At 27.0% G+C, this 17,970-nt stretch overlaps 2 protein-coding genes, 1 long non-coding RNA gene and 1 other non-coding gene across 8 annotated transcripts; 1 reads left to right on the plus strand and 3 right to left on the minus strand.

The window, feature by feature from the left end:
* Positions 1 to 1,313: 1,313 nt before the first annotated feature.
* Positions 1,314 to 3,888, minus strand: LOC132920814 (uncharacterized). Its single transcript, XR_009660791.1, has 2 exons — positions 1,899 to 3,888; positions 1,314 to 1,832 (listed from the first exon to the last, which is right to left on the minus strand). It is a non-coding gene; the product is annotated as an uncharacterized LOC132920814 (long non-coding RNA).
* Trnai-uau (transfer RNA isoleucine (anticodon UAU)) lies at positions 3,743 to 3,835 on the plus strand. The gene is given in 2 exon segments: positions 3,743 to 3,780; positions 3,800 to 3,835. It is a non-coding gene; the product is annotated as a tRNA-Ile (tRNA).
* Positions 3,889 to 4,621: 733 nt separating the features above from the next.
* On the minus strand, positions 4,622 to 7,737 carry LOC132922434 (uncharacterized Golgi apparatus membrane protein-like protein CG5021). Of its 2 annotated transcripts, none has more exons than XM_060985948.1 (7): positions 7,432 to 7,737; positions 7,288 to 7,352; positions 6,802 to 6,956; positions 6,126 to 6,205; positions 5,572 to 5,685; positions 5,363 to 5,494; positions 4,622 to 4,847 (listed from the first exon to the last, which is right to left on the minus strand). In XM_060985948.1, the coding sequence occupies exons 1-7, from the start codon at positions 7,432 to 7,434 to the stop codon at positions 4,773 to 4,775; spliced, it is 624 nt and encodes a 207-aa protein (XP_060841931.1). In that variant the 5' UTR covers positions 7,435 to 7,737; the 3' UTR covers positions 4,622 to 4,772. The 2 variants fall into 2 exon arrangements, with proteins under 2 accessions (XP_060841931.1, XP_060841930.1); XM_060985947.1 differs by having other exon boundaries at positions 5,572 to 5,697.
* Positions 7,738 to 9,866: 2,129 nt separating this feature from the next.
* LOC132922394 (uncharacterized) lies at positions 9,867 to 17,232 on the minus strand. 4 transcript variants are annotated; one of them, XM_060985884.1, is made up of 9 exons: positions 17,010 to 17,230; positions 12,533 to 12,696; positions 12,337 to 12,456; positions 12,133 to 12,255; positions 11,946 to 12,068; positions 11,759 to 11,881; positions 11,572 to 11,694; positions 11,388 to 11,507; positions 9,867 to 10,978 (listed from the first exon to the last, which is right to left on the minus strand). In XM_060985884.1, exons 1-9 carry the CDS (start codon positions 17,135 to 17,137, stop codon positions 10,488 to 10,490), a joined length of 1,515 nt encoding a protein of 504 aa, XP_060841867.1. In that variant the 5' UTR covers positions 17,138 to 17,230; the 3' UTR covers positions 9,867 to 10,487. The 4 variants fall into 4 exon arrangements, with proteins under 4 accessions (XP_060841867.1, XP_060841871.1, XP_060841869.1 ...); XM_060985888.1 differs by having other exon boundaries at positions 17,015 to 17,133; XM_060985886.1 differs by lacking the exon at positions 11,759 to 11,881 and having other exon boundaries at positions 17,010 to 17,232.
* Positions 17,233 to 17,970: the final 738 nt, after the last annotated feature.

Genomic DNA, 17,970 nt, shown 5'->3' on the forward strand with positions numbered 1-17,970 from the left:
CGGTTAAACAATTAATAGCTCATAATACCATTGATTATAGAATATTCTAGTCTATTCTATAATCAATGATAATACTATAGTCCATAGGTACTCAGGGTACTCTATTGATGTCAATATTTACTATTTAGAGTTTTAACATATATATATAAGCTTTATAACTTGATGATAATGATAATCTACAATTAGTACAATTATACTTCTTGATTATATATTACCATTTACCTACCTCAAAATGTAAAGTATATTAGGAACTTTACATTATATTAGTAATTTTAGAAGAAAATAGTAAATACATTGTGTTTTGTGTTAATCTAAAAACAATCTAAATTTCCTTAATAAATATACGTTATTAATCCGTACCTACCTAGTTATATTAGGTACTCAATACGAATTATTGAATCAACTATAATATTTGTATCAATAAACTCGCGGAGTAACGATTTTTAATAACAACATTTCCCCACATTCCCACTGTTAAAATCCGATATTAGGACCAATTGGTACAATATAATTATAATAACAACATTATATTATTATAATACACACATTTAGAGGTACCGGATACAGAGCTGGTAATTCATTTTTTCTCAACTATGTACCTTCATATATTTTAGATGGTTCTATACTTTTAGTTGTATAACACCAATAATTTTCATATAAATCTTCAAATGAACACATTCATTATCGTTATCAAAATATCAACGTTAGGCGTGTTTAGCGCTTAGAGTAATACTAATATTACTCAATGGTTTAGTTGTTGCATTATTTCTACACTAGCATTTCTGTCTATTTTACAATCAATTATAATAGAATGATTCCTGTTTTTCCTCAATTTTGACACTGAATTTTATTATAGGCATTAAGAATTATAATACCTATTATTGGATTGAGCCAAATTTTTTTACAAGTTGTATATAAATATTTATTTGTATTATATGTGTGTTCAATAATTCATGTATTTAATTAATTAACAAGCTGTTTTAAAATGCATATTAAGTAAATTTCATGCTATTTCTAAATTCTATACAATTAAGTTATATTGTTACCTTTAAGATTTAGTTTAGTTGTATTCAAATTTATAGGGACCTGTGTATATACAAAATGTTATTATAGTGTTTTTGTATAAAATGAATAGGCATATTATACAGCAAGAAATATTATTACTAAAAACTAAAAAAACATACCAATACCAACTGTATCTACAATAGAACATTGCTTACATTGGAAAATTTAATTTTTTTTATCATAAACGTTGTCCTCAGAGTATTCAGTGATTTATTGATGCTAATGATACAAAAATATGATTTAATTACTTAATTTTATATTTCTTATTTATTTATCTATATACTTCACAATACCTATACAGGAGATGTTTGATGACAGAAGTCATTAATAAGTAGATATGTAAATTACATATTAACACAATATTATATAATTAAATTATACATATGCACATGACATGCTTTATACACACATACGTATGAGGACAAAGAAAACTCTTTAAGTAAAACACAAAATAATAAAATAATATTAAAATAATTGATTGAAAAAATATACAAAACAAATTAGATTTTTAAAAAAACACAAAAAAAAAGTAAATAGGGATTTACCACCTCTGAATACTCTTCTATAGACTCCCATAAACATTGTATTTAACATAATAATTATAACAAAAATATGTTCTTAACATTTGTTAAATCAATACTCATGGCTGCTATTGCGGTTGTCGTCACCAAAGCTTCCACACCTTTATCACACAGTTATGTCACTGGGCACCGGCCACCGCTGTTGCAGCAGACTATGACTAACTTAATTTTTAGTCTTACCTGGAACTAAGCAAAATAATTAAGATCTATTGTTTATATGTAAAATATTATATAAATATAAAAAATACATACAATATACATAGAATCACGGGCTATGTGTTCATATTTGATGCAGTTGTATTCAGTTATAGCACTCCAAAATGTTTATAACTTTATATTATTCGTTATTTAGCTTATTTTAGTTATCTTGCACTTGGTTTTGCGGTCACTTTAAAACTGCTACCCTAGTGTAACAGGTGCGAAATAAACCTGCATCCCCGAGCATTAGTCGAAAGGAAGTATATTTAATCCGTCAATTCTGAACTATTAAATAAACAAATAAATTTAATTAAACTAAAACGACAAATTAGTAGGTGAATTATAGGGAAATTAATGCCAACAGCAGTCCTTCCTCCGGTCCTCGATAACACGAAAAAAAAAAAAAGAAGTATTTTCTCGGTTAGCGCGGTCGTAGAAAAACCCTTACAATTTTATATAATAGTAAGGATAGTATATAGATAGATATTACGTATTTATGGATAGTACCAATACCGCTCTAAGAATTAAGATTATTAATGACATGTGCGATAATATTTGGTAACACTGTTATGATGTGTTGGCAGAGTGGAGGGCGAAAAGCGTCGTGGTCTGTCTTAGGACATGTATAGGTATTGGTATAGGTATAGGTATAGGTATAGGTATAGGTATTGTATAATATGAAGTATTGAGTAATCGAGTAATGAGTATAACACTTTCAGTCTTTACACTATTTACTATTACACTACCTGTCTACCTATGTCCTATATAGTTACTAGTTACTAGTTAGCACTGTACTACTGAGCATGAAAAAATATTTATTCAATATATTTTGTCATGCTACCGAGTACTGTTAGTAGTTACTCCATGGTCTGAGTCCGGTACCTACTCACGACTCCACACGTGTGGAGGTCTTGGGCGTTCCTAGTTTCCTACTATAGTTACTAGTTTACTACAGTACTTACTGTCTATTCTGTAATCAATGGTAATTGGTAGGTAGATAAGGTACCTTACGGCTTACTTCGAAGTTCATGATACAAATCAGCGATTCATGATCCCCCATATACCTATACCTTTTCAGTTTTTTCATTATTCACACGGTTTTGTACAAAATTAATTAGTATAACGTTGCTGGAAAATGTAATTTTAAAAATTATGGCATAATTGCAATTTACAGTTTAGCTACCACGCGGTTTTTTCAATTTTTTTTATTTCAAACATGTATTTTAATGATGGTGCAAAAATGAATTTGCGCAAATCATTATTTTACTAATAATGTATATCCTTCCAAAGTTTACGATTTTATATTTTTACGCATACGCACTACGCTATACTTTGCTATACCCCACGCCGCGTGTGTAACGAGTTTTTCAATCTCTTGAGATGTTTTAATAAATCATGAATGATGGTGAAATCATAACTCGTTCGACTGCCTTGGTTTACACGAGACCTATGGCAGATAAAAAAAAATACATATGTTAGTTCTTACACAATAAAGTAAGGTACATACAGTAAAAACTGGACATGACAGAATCGCTTAGGACCATGCAATTTTTCCGTGTTAACAGGGTTACCGTTTTGACGAGGTTCAAAAAAATGAAATTTGAAAAAAAGCACCAAAGAAATTTTCCGTTTTACCAAAGTTCCGTCTTATCGAGGTTTTACTGTATATATAAGTTCCTACACAATAAAATATAGGTGCATGTGTAAGTTACTACATGGTAAAAAGGTACCTAATTGTATAAAAAAAAAATAATAATAACTTGAAACCACGATGTAGAGAACAGAAAAGATATCTTCTCTACCTACATTGTGCTTGAAACAATGCTATTGAAACAAATAATTTGTTACGGCTGATTGTGAAACCACTTAAATGGGTAAAAATCGACTCCTCACGAACAGGTCCAGTGGCGCAATCGGTTAGCGCACGGTACTTATAAGACAGTTGTTCGTGAGCGATGCCGGGGTTGTGAGTTCGAGCCTCACCTGGACCATACTTTTTTGCACTTTTTTCAAAATCGTTTCTTCAAAACATAACCGTTTTTCTCCCCACCACAACATTATTATAGTATGTTATTACTTATTAATGAATGTTACGTCGTTATGTGTCTTGTACATTTCGAAAACAAAATAGTTTATCTATTTAAAATATTATTACAATAAATTACTCAACTCAATATATTATTATCCACTTCCATTACATGGAAAATATTTTACTCTTAAAAATCCGAAAATTAATAAAACTTAGAATTATTTCAGAGTGTGAAAGTCTTCTAATTTTATATGATCTACAGAATTCAGCTGAGTCTATTAATTATACAACATTTTGATGTACTTGGTGCAATAAAAACAAGACATATTTTTAGCTAATACTTGTACAATGATTATTGCTCATATCGATAAAACCCATACAAAAAAATTTAAAATATATTATGTTCTAAATGTATTGCACTAATATATTTAGAAGTAAACTTTTTTTCTGCTATAGTTTTTAACTAAACAAATTATTAAATATGTATAATTTTGAACTTCACTACTTTTCAAATCTTGTGTAGATCATTTATAAAAAATATTAACCTTTTTATTATAAACAATTAACTATGTTATAACAAGGAAAGACTATTAATCAAGTCTGTCATTAATTAATTAATTTATCGATGCATATATAACATACTTGTCGATGTGTAATTATTCGACTAAAGTATTTTATTTTTTCATAAAAAAGGGAATTATTATGATTGTTGAATCTTCTGTATTTTAAAATTACTCAGTAATGCATATTTATTTTTTTATAGACTTCAATTTATTTATCCATATACACAATTATAATATTATATATTTAAGATAATCATAATGGTAATCATACATACACAGAAGTATAATTTACACTTAGCAATACAGTTTAAGTAACAGCTCATATTTTATTTAATATTAAACAATACCGGTTGGTTTAATATTAGCTGGACTGCTTGGGGGATTATTTAAGCTTGACATTGTTTCTCTTACCTGGAAATTATAAAATATATTATTACTATTATTTTATACAATTTAATTATATTGTTTACAAACATCATGTTAAAATTACTATAGTCATCAAAAATTATAACATGCCATAATAAGACATTAATAATTATTAAAATATTTAAGAGCATGTCAAACTCACATGTGCTGTCTTCACCTTACAAGTGTACAATATTGTTTATGTTCTTAAAATTTGAAGAATAATTTTAATATTCGATTTGTTATTTTATTATTAAATTTAAATAAATGTCAATAAAAACTATACTGAGGTTAGAAATTCAGGAAATATTTTGAGGAAATTGAACAATCCATAGTTTTCATTTAACTATTTAGAAAAAAAAAATAGGTACATATAAAATACCTAACTTGACATTAATAGCAAAATTTTGATTGATATAATAATACAATAAGTTATACATTATTTTGATACAACAAAACTTGGGGTTATAGAAAGTTGAAAATAAAAGTTTTTATGTTTTATATTTTATAAATGTTCTTACTTTTCCAATGTTTTGAAAAATAAAACTACTGGCCATTGAAGAAATGCCCAGGTTTTCTTGATTTCCTCCTTTGCACTTTATATAACCATACAAATTTGCAATGTTCAAGGTCAACGCAATACAGACCAATAACTATAGAAAAGTAGAAACAAAATTAAACCACTGTTAATTACAACGGACTCATACAATAAACCATGCATTCTTATTACCATCCATTTAAAATTGATGCTAAAGAATGATGTGATAAAGAATAAAATCCATATTCCAGTAACAGACCATAGTCCAGACCAAAATATTCTATATTCACCAGAGTTTACTCGATGCTGCACAGATCCCTGTTAACAAAGGGAACTAATAATATTGCTGACTATACGCATATAAAAACTATAGCTAAATGAAAACACTTGTGTAGTAGACGATGGATTAAGTTACGAGCTAACAAGAATTTGTAACGACAAAAATATCAGCAAGTTGTCTTAAAATAAAGTAAAGTCTTATATCATAATAATATAAAACATTGTTTTCTATACTTCGTAAATAAACAGTCTTGGGTTAAGATTAGACTAGTCTAATGAAAAATCTTTTATTTAAATTCAGAATCCTTAGGTAATAAATATAATAAGTATATGGTCTAATTTTAACCCAAGTCAAACATAAAAGAAATTCATTTTTCATTTAAACAATTATTTATGATAATATGTCTCTTATGACATACAAAACGATAATAAATAACATTGGTTAGAAGGAACCAACAATTTCTCACCTTTCTTGATTCATAAACCCAATGCGAAACACCATCATCATCTACGTAATTCCACCATCTTAATCCAACCATAATACGACCTAAATATCAAAAACAATTATTACAGTTTGTAGGTATAACATTTAAACAATAAAAAGTTAAAAATGTATGTTATAATATACAATTTTATTATACCAAAGGGTGTAACAGATAGAACTGACTTTTAGAATAACTTTTGTTCTAATTAATATTTTCAATTTTTATTTTTATTTATCATTAAGAGACCCAGCGTTGCATGTATAATTTAATTTTTTTTATATTTATTTTTTAATACTGAAATAAAAAAATTAAAATTTGATTTAAATTTTGTTGGATAAATTTAAAATATCCAATTTGTGAATCTGATTAAAATAACAATTTTGATGGTAAAGTTTTATCTAAGTCAAGTAGTTTATTTTTTAGAATTTTTTTAAAATATCAATATTTTTTGATTAAATTAATTTGGAACGTAATAACTATTTTAAAAATATGATTTTTGAGAATTTGCTGACATGAGTACATTTCTTAAATTATTTACTCATCACATTATTTAATATTAACAATTTTTTTCATATGTTTAAGTAGCATAATTTTTTTTTGGTCAAGTCTATCTGTTATATCCTATATACAATAATATGAAGCCATGTAAATAACTAACCTGTTATGTTTTTTACAATCCAAAAGTCCATAGATAATAATAAAATTATAAGAACAAATAATGTGATAAAGCTTTCAGTAAATAATCTTCCAAAAAAATAGATGACAACAGCAGAAAATCTGAAGAACAAGTGGAAAAATGTTACATACGGATGCCTGGAATAAAATGAATAAATTTGTAATTTTTCAAGTATTGAGTTATTACACATAATATAAATAATATTATAATGAAACAATAAAACATTAATATTATTTTGTTAGTGTATAGGAAAATAAAAATGCTTAGATACCTATAAAGTTTCAAATAATATAAGTATTATTAGTGTATGAAGTTTTATTTTATTTAATATACCAAGAATTTATTTAAGCTGATTCTCAAAGGATTTTGAAAACCATAGTTCTATTACCAGATTCATAACAATATTTCAACTCCTTCAAAAATCACATAAAATACAGTATATTGGTTGTGAATTCAAATTCAACTTACGGTAGTTTTGTAGAATTTGCTGTGTTCTCCTCTCCGAAAGGAATAGTATCGTCGCTGAGAGGATCCTATGATTAACAAAACAAATATAGATTACCATCAAGTAGACAAATAACGAAACTTAGATTAATAACGATATTGACTTACCATTTATTTTAGCAGCAAAGAGATTGTATTGATATTGATGAATGCCACTGAATTGTGTATCGGCTTTGGGGCTACATAATTTTCAAACGATGTGATATTTCATATTTACATTTGTAATTATAAAATTATAACGCGTATACTTTTGAATGGTCTAAAACTCTGGACAGAGTTAAAATAATTAGCACTTCGACTAATTCTACTAAAAAATGAAAAATATCGTATGCACCTAAAGCATTCGTAATAATACCTATGACAAGTGACGATTTACGATCAGTGATCACTATAAAGAATCCACGAATTTGTGATTGTGAATAATTATGATACGACTACAATTTTTTTTTGAGATAACCATTAAAAATGATAAGAAAATTGATAATAAGCAGTCTATTATCAATTTTCTTATCATTGATTATGGTTATTATAAGACACTATAAAGGTAATATTTACTACTATGCCTTCGACCGACGACCATATAAACATTTATAAACTATAGGTAGTACCTATATATTTAATATATACAGTAGACGCCGGTTATAAGACTCACGGATATAAGGTTCAGTCGCTTATTAGACTCAAAATCGTCTGGAACGGTCCGGACGTATCAAAATACATTTAAAAAAAATCGGTTATAAGACTCAAATTTCGTAAAATAAATAGTAGAAAATAAACTTTTTTCGTTATAATTTAGAAATAAATTGGTATTGAAAAATTAAATAATATTCGTGTTGATTATTTTTAGTTTCTGTTGTTACCTTATAAAAAACAAACTAAAATTACAAATTTTTTTCAAAATTAATTTTTCATAATAAATACATTATACATACATCCTTTATAATTTTTTATTAATGTATAATTTTTATAATATTTACCTATTATAATTTTAGTTTTTTTTATCAGGATTATTAAATTTATTCAATAATAATAGTATGTAATATGTAATATGTGTTAAAGTATTAAAATTAAAGCAAAATATGTAGTAAAATAAAATTTATAAATACGTAATTAATTTTTTTTTTCACTTCGCCTATAAGATTCATTCGGTTATAACTTATAAGACTCACTTTGTGCTGGTCCCAAAGTGAGTCTTATAAGCGGCGTCTAGGTATTGTATATATATCTGTGTTATTGCAAAAGAAAAAATTGTAATAGTATCACAGAATAGATAAAATAATTAAAAAAATTAATGAATTAATTGGCCTACCAGTTTGAAACTTCAAACTTTTTGTACTCTTTTAAAAATCAATTTTTGATACTACATTTGGTGCCTAATTGTTGATAAGAAAAAGTACTTATTTAACACTTAGTAGTTTCTTCAATTAAATTATACTTCTCTATTTCGAATTCCTCATCATAGCTAAAGACAAAAGGTATATTTTTACCCTAAATTTATAGGATTATAGCTATTGGAAGTTGATCGTTTTTTGTAATTTTTGCATTTTTTTTTTTTAACTCCGAGGCCTAAGTACTTAAGGTGTTTTACACAAGACACAAGTCGAGGGATATTTTCGATATTTTTGTCCGAGCGTAGCGCAGCGGCATCACTGCTCAACAATCTTATTTTCAAACATAAATTGACTAAATCCCACAGGTTAAAACGGGTTAAAAATGTTAAAAATACGTATTTACAAAAAAATTATGAAAGGCGTGGTAAATTATAGCGTATTGGGTATACGTAAAAAACGCAAAATTGCTAACTTCCAAAACTAAGCCATCGACAAATTCTGATTGCATGATCGTTCGCTTAACTCGCCGAGTTTCATAAGTTTTGATAACAAAAAAACCAAATTGGCGAGTGAGCACTAAACTACAAATTGCATTTGTTCAGAATTTTTTTTCGGATTCGCCGAGAAATAATTCAAGCTATGCCTTTGTCCATAAACATATTTTAGTGATGGGTCTTGATCATTGAGTTTATAATATTATTTTAATCAAAGCATATTGCATATAATAACAATAATTTAATGACAATATCACGAAACATGAATCATTAAAAGTTTTTATACAAAAATGGTTCAAGCTACATGTGTTGCTCACGGAATTCACTGAGTAGTAGAAGAAATTCGCGGACAATTTAATGAGGTAGATAGGTAACCATAATTTAATATCAAATATTTAAATGTAAAAATTGTTATTAAAAAAGCTCCTTCTAGAATTTAATTACATATTTAAAACTGAAGCACCTGGAATTAAATTGCCATCAGAACCCATATGGTAACTTGTCGAGGAACATGGTTGGATGTCGTAATATACTAGGTATCGCGAACATTTTGAAACGATTGTTCGTAATTGACGTAATTTCGTATTATATATTTATTAGTCGAAAATAATGCCGTGAGTATTCAAAAGGCAAAATTATGTATTTCACAACAGAACTTACAAAGTAACATGGCTTATATCAAATCCAATTTTGAAGTATTAAGGAAGCTATTAAACAATTAACACAATAAATATGTTCTATTAATAGATTTGTTAAAAGTTATAGAGGAATAGAGAATAGTCTATTCTATAATCAATGGCATAAGCATGGTTCACAATACGTGGTAGGCTTACAGATACTTGACTAAGGGGAATAACAAACAGGTGTTCTCTGATGAAAACTGGTAGCCGCTCGGTACTGATCTCATTTGAACAGACTATAGTTTATTAATCATGTTGATACAAACATTGAATAACCTTAATTTTTTAGTATACAATCTAATAGGTATAACTGGTGTAAGTATAATACGTGGAAATTAAAAGATAAAAGTCACACCTAACCAAGGAACAAATATTATGTATTGCATATTATACAATATGGTTTAAATTTTGTTTATATCCCATTGAACAAATAAAATGACTTAAATAAATTTACATTTCCACTTTATCTATCAATTTAAAAACAAAATAAAAATAATTTAAAAACTAAACAATTTGTACACAAATAATTTATATTACAGTTAGTATAAAATTATTTCATACATGTTAACAATTAATGGAGCTCATTACATAAATTGTATTTTTGTTTGACCTCAATTCAGTCTTATATTACAATGTAAAAATATTAGTTTTTAATACTATTAAATTTTACTGTACTTATGGTCATTTTCAATTGTGTCTTGAACATTTTTGTCAATATTTTGAATAGATTTTTTCCTTAAAGTATGCATATGGGGAAGGTTAAAATGATTTTGAAGAAAATTATAAGCTTTGGGTCCCAGATGATGAATTGTATATGCGAATTGTGTTATTTCTTTAAGATATCGTTGGCCATTTGGTGATTTATATTTATTCATCAAATAATTTTTTACCAACATATACATTGTTGGAGGTAAATACATTTCACACAATTTGAGACAGTTATTTTCAGTTTTTGTTTCTTCTAATTGCTTTCTCAATTCAATAACAGTTTTTTCTAATCGCTTTTTTAAATTAACTTCTTCAGATAGTTTCTTCCTAAGTTTACGTTTTCGTGGAGAACTGGCTGATAAATAAGCTGGAGTTTGAAGATTTACTGAATGAAGTCCAATACCAATTGACTTATCAAACAAGGGTTGGCTAATATACATATCTGCAACAATTTTTTTATTCAAATAGTTATAAACATTTTTAATTCCAATCTGTTATATTTAATTATTACACTTTATTTGACTTAAGAATACACCAGTTTGAGCATGCACGAATGACCAGCGAATTATTGCCTGAACTCTAAATTTACAGTTCAGAGATGATTGTTATTTGTCGCTATTATAATTGGATTATGAACATACACTATTGCTATGGTGATAGCAACACCACAGGTTGTGACAGTTAAGTGAAAAAGATGAATTATTGGTGAGAGAGTATAGACAATGCCACCAAACCGGAAATGTTGGTAGTATGCACGAAATACAACATGTTTTTGTCTGTTGCCTGGTGTACTCTAAAGTTGAATAGAATATTTACTATTTACAGTAAAATAAATTATAAGTGACATATACCATATTTTGAACAAGACGGCGTAGTATCAATTGAGATAGCTGGTGGGATTTTGTTGTCTTCTACTGTAATAGTTTCATTAACATTTTTAGATGTAACTGGTGTTATTACTGGTACTTTATCTAAGAACACAGGATTCACAATAAATATTATATAGTAAATAAATAAATTATAAGTAACATATACCATATTTTGAACAAAACTGTGTCGTAGCATCAATTGGGATAGCTGGTGGGATTTTGTCGTCATTTATTGTAATAGTTTTATAAACATTTTTAGATGTAACTGGTGTTATTACTGGTACTTTATCTAAGAAAACAGGATTCGCAATAAATATTATATAGTAAATAAATAAATTATAAGTAACATATACCATATTTTGAACAAAACTGTGTCGTAGCATCAATTGGGATAGCTGGTGGGATTTTGTCATCATTTATTGTAATAGTTTTATAAACATTTTTAGATGTAACTTTTGTTATTACTGGTACTTTATCTAAGAACACAGGATTCACAATAAATATTATATAGTAAATAAATAAATTATAAGTAACATATACCATATTTTGAACAAGACTGTGTCGTAGCATCAATTGGGATAGCTGGTGGGGTTTTGTCATCATTTATTGTAATAGTTTTATAAACATTTTTAGATGTAACTGGTGTTATTACTGGTACTTTATCTAAGAAAACAGGATTCGCAATAAATATTATATAGTAAATAAATAAATTATAAGTAACATATACCATAATTTGAACAAAACTGTGTCGTAGCATCAATTGGGATAGCTGGTGGGATTTTGTCATCATTTATTGTAATAGTTTTATAAACATTTTTAGATGTAACTGATGTTATTACTGGTACTTTATCTAAGAACACAGGATTCACAATCAATATTACACAATAAATAATTATATATAATTAATAAATAAATTATAAGTGACATATACCATATTTTGAACAAGGCGGCATAGCATCAATTGGGATAGCTGGTGGGATTTTGTTGTTATATACTGTAATAGTTTTATAAACATTTTTAGATGTAACTGGTTTTATTACTGGTACTTTATCTGAAAACACGAAATTCACAATAAATATTACATAATAAATAATTATGTAGTCATAAAATGAATCTTTCAAACTAACTTTTAAATAATGTTGGTACTGCATTGGATAAGAGTCCTTTCTTTTGAAAATCGAACATTCGGTCTTCAAAATGTAATGAACACAATTTATATCTTCTACTCAGATTATGAACGGCTACTTTTGGCAAATATTTTGAATCGCAGTTCTCAACCCAAATAGCACATCTGTAAATAATTACAAATATTGTTAAAATTTATAATCTGTAGATATTAAGTAGATTTAAAGTAAATTCCTTGGGTTATTAATTAAACATACAATATTTAATCAATGGACTGTTAACTGAGTAAACATTTATGGCAATAATTGATCTACTTATTTTGTAAATAACTATAAATAGATATGGTTTTGGTCCATTGTAGGTGGTAATTGGTCAAAAAGTTTGGGTACAAAAAGTCCGTTTTAAAAAAAGAGGGACTAAAAGTCCGGATTCAGTTTTTATAGTCAGACAAAAAATCCGAAAATACAAAATATTTTATATAATTAATATTTATTTGAAAAATTTAAAAATTTAAAAATGCTTATAGACATTATATATTATTACTAGCTGTTCCCGTGCACTTTGTCGCCCGTACAAAAAAATTATAGTCCGTTTTGGCGACTATCATTTGTACCGTTTGGGCGAGTGAAATTATTTTTTCCTATATGCGAGGTAAAAACAGTTGAATAATCTTCACCCAAACGGTATTTTTAGTTGAATTAATCCTCGCCTAAACGGTATATATTTATTTATTCGTCTAAACATATTTCTTATTTTCATTTATAATTATATAATCTATTACAAAATATTAGAACAACAATATCAAAATTTATTTGTAACTAAATACATTTTAACAAACAATGAATTTTATTTTATTTATAAACACGTCAATCTAAACAAAACTAAAAAAAAAAAAAATAGTATATATTTATAATTAATAAAACAATATAAATTTGTCATTATTTTAGGTACTTAACTATACTACTATAGTGGATTTCCAACTTTCCGTTATATTTTTGTTAGTTATACGAAAACATAATAATAATATATGTGTACAGCATTTTTAAATTTTTTAAATAAGTATTAATTAGGTATATAAAATTGTATTTTCGGACTTTTTGTCCGACTATAAAAAATGAATCTGGACTTTTTGTTCAACTTTTTTTTAAAAAGCGGACTTTTTGTCTACGGACTTTTCGTCCACGATTCATTTTAGGTGAATTTAGATAATTAATTAATTATAAAATATTTTACCATTCTACAAGTCCTAAATATATTATCAAATTAAAACAGCTTATTAAACTGTATCGATTAAATAATTTTTATTAATTTATTAGTTATAGTAAACTATTAAGAAAATAATAAACCACTTAAAAAATTGATAAATTCTCCACAAAAAATTAAAGGGATTACAACTTAACCTATACTATAAATAATTTGATTTAGAATGATGATATTGTGGTCGTGTTATAATTAATTTATAGTATTTAAAAATCATATAAAGATAATTAGGTTAATTGTTTTCGCCCTGTCCATGTGCTTTATACAATTTAATGCATTGTCCTGTTAGGTGATTGTCTGTATGTTGTAGTATGAGAATTTCTTAGAGAAACTATTATAAAAGTTTTAGATAAAAGTAAATAACAATATTATAAAACTGATTACAATTAAAAGTAGCATAGTTAATATCAATAATATGTATTTCATTTTGGTAACCAAAAGCTTGTGCAATAAGCCTGATGCATTTCTCATAAGAGTTTCGTATATTTTGAAATAATATACAAAAATAAGTATGCGTTTAAAATTAAATCAAACTCATTATAAGCACGACCTATGCAATTCAATTATAAATCCAACTGGCTCTATTAATTAATAAATTGAATGTATAATTTATCAGAAAACTTTACTCTAGAATAGTGTGCCTCCTTTTTGTTGCTTCAGTCATTGATTTAAAATAATTGTGAAGTCAATGATACTATTAAAATGTTGTTTATTAGTTTAATTTAAATATGCACGAGCATGTGATAGCGTGTGGCATGAAGGTGCTTTGGACACGACGTCTTTGGTACGGGTGGCTACTAGTTGCGTCCCGCGGTAAAAATTTCTTCCGAATTGCGGCCCGGGTTTTTTTGGGGTACATACGAATTGCGGCCCGGATTTTTTTGAGGTACATACGAATTGCGGCCTGGGTTTTTTTATTTCTAGATAATTTAATTAATTTAAATTTAAAAAGCTTCATTTTCCTTCAAATTGTTATACAGACTTAGGACTGTCTGCAGCATCAGTAGTTACTGCAGGTAGGTTAAAAATGATGTTTTTTTTTTTTTTTTTTTAATGTTGACACTGGTATAAACGTATATATAACTAAAATATGTAATATTAAGAAATAGGTTAAAATTGTTTTTTTTAATATTAAAATGTTTTGTTTTTATTAAAAAATGTCGACACTGGTAAAAAAGTTAATAAAAATGTATTGAAGTTAAAATATTAGTATTATTTAGTAAAATAGGTATTATGGCACTGGTAAAAACTTGTATGATAATAGTTGTACAAATTTAAATTTGTCAATTTGGTTATCTTCCAACCGTTTCATTATATTTCTAATAAATGTTTCTTTTTCAATGATATTTGTTCTGCGAGTATTTAAGTGAGTGCTTCTTAATTTTATATAGGTATCCTTTTGCATATTTTTTAGAACATCGATGAATACAAAAATATTAGGATGAGCACAGTAGAAGAAAGCGTTGAATTTCGAATGAAAAGCCTCACAACTATTAGTAGTGCGCATAGTAGACGCTGAGTATTCTGCCCATAAAATAGGAGGGAAATTGGACTCGTTTGAAATGTATGTTTCCTATGAATATTTTTGTTTGCTATGAATAATTTTACTCGGCTTCTCATTAATATCATCAATAGCTTTACGTTTCACTTGATTACTTACAGTCTGTCTGTTTAATGTTTCATCACTATCTTTTTCGTGGTTTTCATGATTTAAAACTTTTTTAATAATTACGTTATTATTTAAATGAATATATGCTGTACACATTTTTTTTGTATAGCAATATCGATCAATGTTATTTTTTAAATGTTTATGGAAACGAAATTTATAACCTTCAATTATAAATAATGTGCGATTTTTTTCACTAAACATTTCAATCGACATTATTAATAAATAAAATAAACAAATTATTATATTGGAACGTTCTTAGCGGTAGTAAAGCGACGACTAAGGTGTATCTTATTGGTATCTACATTATACTGTGATTATATTTTATCAGTCAATTATCTAGAATTAAAAAAACCCGGGCCGCAACTCGTCTGTACCCAAAATAAACTCGGGCCGCAATTCGGATTAGACCTTTTTTTGTAGTTATCTTCGGGACGCAACTAGTATGCAGCCTTTGGTACATTGGTCAACGTTATTTCTTATATTTGGCAGCTCGTTTCTCGCCCCCTCCAGATTTATACTTGCTAAAATTGTCTCAGCAGTGGTCTCGTCAGATCTCAATTATTTCGAAAAATAATTTTTATGTTGATAATATAATATATATGAATTTTATTTTTGAATTATTCGAACTATTTTCCCAATTTTTTTTCTGTGGAAACACTAGAAACGTTATTCAGACTTACAAAAATGTAATAAAAAAAAAAATAGCCCATTCAGTCCATCCGTTTTCAAGTTATGCATTTACCAATGAACATTTCATTTATACATTATACATACATACATATATATATAGAAAAATAAATAAACGTATAAAAATGGTTATTTCTGCAGTTAAAATATTCTCATTATTTTGTAAAATGTAAAGGTTAGCTTGAAAGTCCACACTAAGACAAAAAATTTACGATAAAATTAGCGATACGCTTATTTATACCAGAAAAATATCAACTAAAATAAATAATCTTTAACTTTTTAGACTTGGACATTCAACTATATGTCCTTTAGTTTTAGTTTGGTGGTGGCAATAACGGCATTAGAGATAAGAATATAACCACTGGATAGTCTGCGTTCACTTCCAATAGATTGTTATTTGTTATCTATTAAAGTGTACCGCAAATAATTAATATATTATTATATACAAATAAACATATCGATAGGACACCACCTTATACTATAAATTATAATGGTTATATTTGCGGTTGTAACATGTGGGTACAATTTTAAAGTGCATAAAGAAAAACATTTTGATATTTTGAATTCAAATTTATTATTATTAATTTCAGTATTATTTATCTTTTTGTTATTATTGTAAATATAATCAATATTTTTTGTATTCTATTTTAAAGTTATTATTTTGTATTATTCTAGTTTAATCTTGAAAATCAAAAGATAAATAATGTTCATGAACTTAATATTATCAGTAACGAAGATAGAATCTAATTGCGTTATAACACTGGCAAGTAATACGCTCTTTGAAAACTTAACTTAAATTGAAAGCAATGCATTTCCTAACATCCCAACATATTTGTATAATATAATATTATTTATGACTTTACCTTACTGGATCTTTAGGAAAACTGAAAAACGATAGTTGACCTTCTCCACCAGTTTCTATACATATGTTTTTACAAAAACTAAGTGCACATTTAGAGCCAGTGCTGTGATAAATTATGTCTTCTGTCATAGTATCATCTAAAAAAAAAAAGGTAGGTAAACTTAAAGAAAGCGCGTGAATTTCAAAAAATCAAATACTATGATATAGCCAAATAAGTAGCTTTTTATCATATCTGTTTTGGTGCAGATATAGATATCTGTGGTGCATACTTAGTGTAGATTTGATAGCGACCAGATCGAAACCATTAAAAACAGTGTGGCCAACCAACGACGTATAAGTAAATAAACGGGAATTTCTCATCGTTAGGGTACTTGCCGTAAATTCAAAATATTGACATCAATATAAAATATGTGATGACAATTATAATACAATATGTCAATTTATGACATAAATCATAATGGGTAATACACTAATACAGAATAATAGAATATAGAAAAGACTTTTCGGTAATCGCTAATCTTGTGTCAATGTGTCATATAAGCACGAATGATATATTATTTTGTATGTTCTAAGAACGATATTAAAAAACATTTTAGGTAAGAATATTATCTATGTTTATATTCATTACTCTAAGGTTTAGGTATCCTTAAAGTTTGATATTATGTCGATTCACTCTAATATTAATAAAACTAACAGCACAATATTGAAACTGTAGAACGAAAATAACTCGTTTTTATAGAGTTAATAATATATTAATCAATTAATTAATTTTCATAGATAAATAAGCAGCTTATTGTCATGTGTTCTGATATCCTATAATAAAATACCAGACAGTAGAGCGTCGATTATCCGCACTAATTGGGACCGAGAGGGGTAATCGATTTGGGCGGATGAACGGATAGCCATAAAAAAATTAAGTTAAAAACTAATTTACTGTGTGAATAACTTAGGTACCTATAATG

The sequence above is a fragment of the Rhopalosiphum padi genome, chromosome 2 (genome assembly GCF_020882245.1).
Source record: "Rhopalosiphum padi isolate XX-2018 chromosome 2, ASM2088224v1, whole genome shotgun sequence".
Classification (NCBI taxonomy): Eukaryota; Metazoa; Arthropoda; class Insecta; order Hemiptera; family Aphididae; genus Rhopalosiphum; species Rhopalosiphum padi.

What these genes read in the sequence shown, in the direction of transcription:
- LOC132922434 (XM_060985947.1), bottom strand. An exon ending in GGGTTTATGAATCAAGAAAG is followed by an intron (nt 5,698 to 6,125) that starts GTGAGAAATTGT and finishes CTTTGTTAACAG; the next exon opens with GGATCTGTGCAGCATCGAGT. An exon ending in TTTTTCAAAACATTGGAAAA is followed by an intron (nt 4,848 to 5,362) that starts GTAAGAACATTT and finishes TATAATTTCCAG; the next exon opens with GTAAGAGAAACAATGTCAAG.
- LOC132922394 (XM_060985884.1), bottom strand. Translation starts at nt 17,137, where the DNA reads ATGACAGAAGACATAATTTATCACAGCACTGGCTCTAAATGTGCACTT. An exon ending in GCCGCCTTGTTCAAAATATG is followed by an intron (nt 12,256 to 12,336) that starts GTATATGTCACT and finishes CTGTGTTCTTAG; the next exon opens with ATAAAGTACCAGTAATAACA. An exon ending in ACAGTCTTGTTCAAAATATG is followed by an intron (nt 11,882 to 11,945) that starts GTATATGTTACT and finishes CTGTGTTCTTAG; the next exon opens with ATAAAGTACCAGTAATAACA.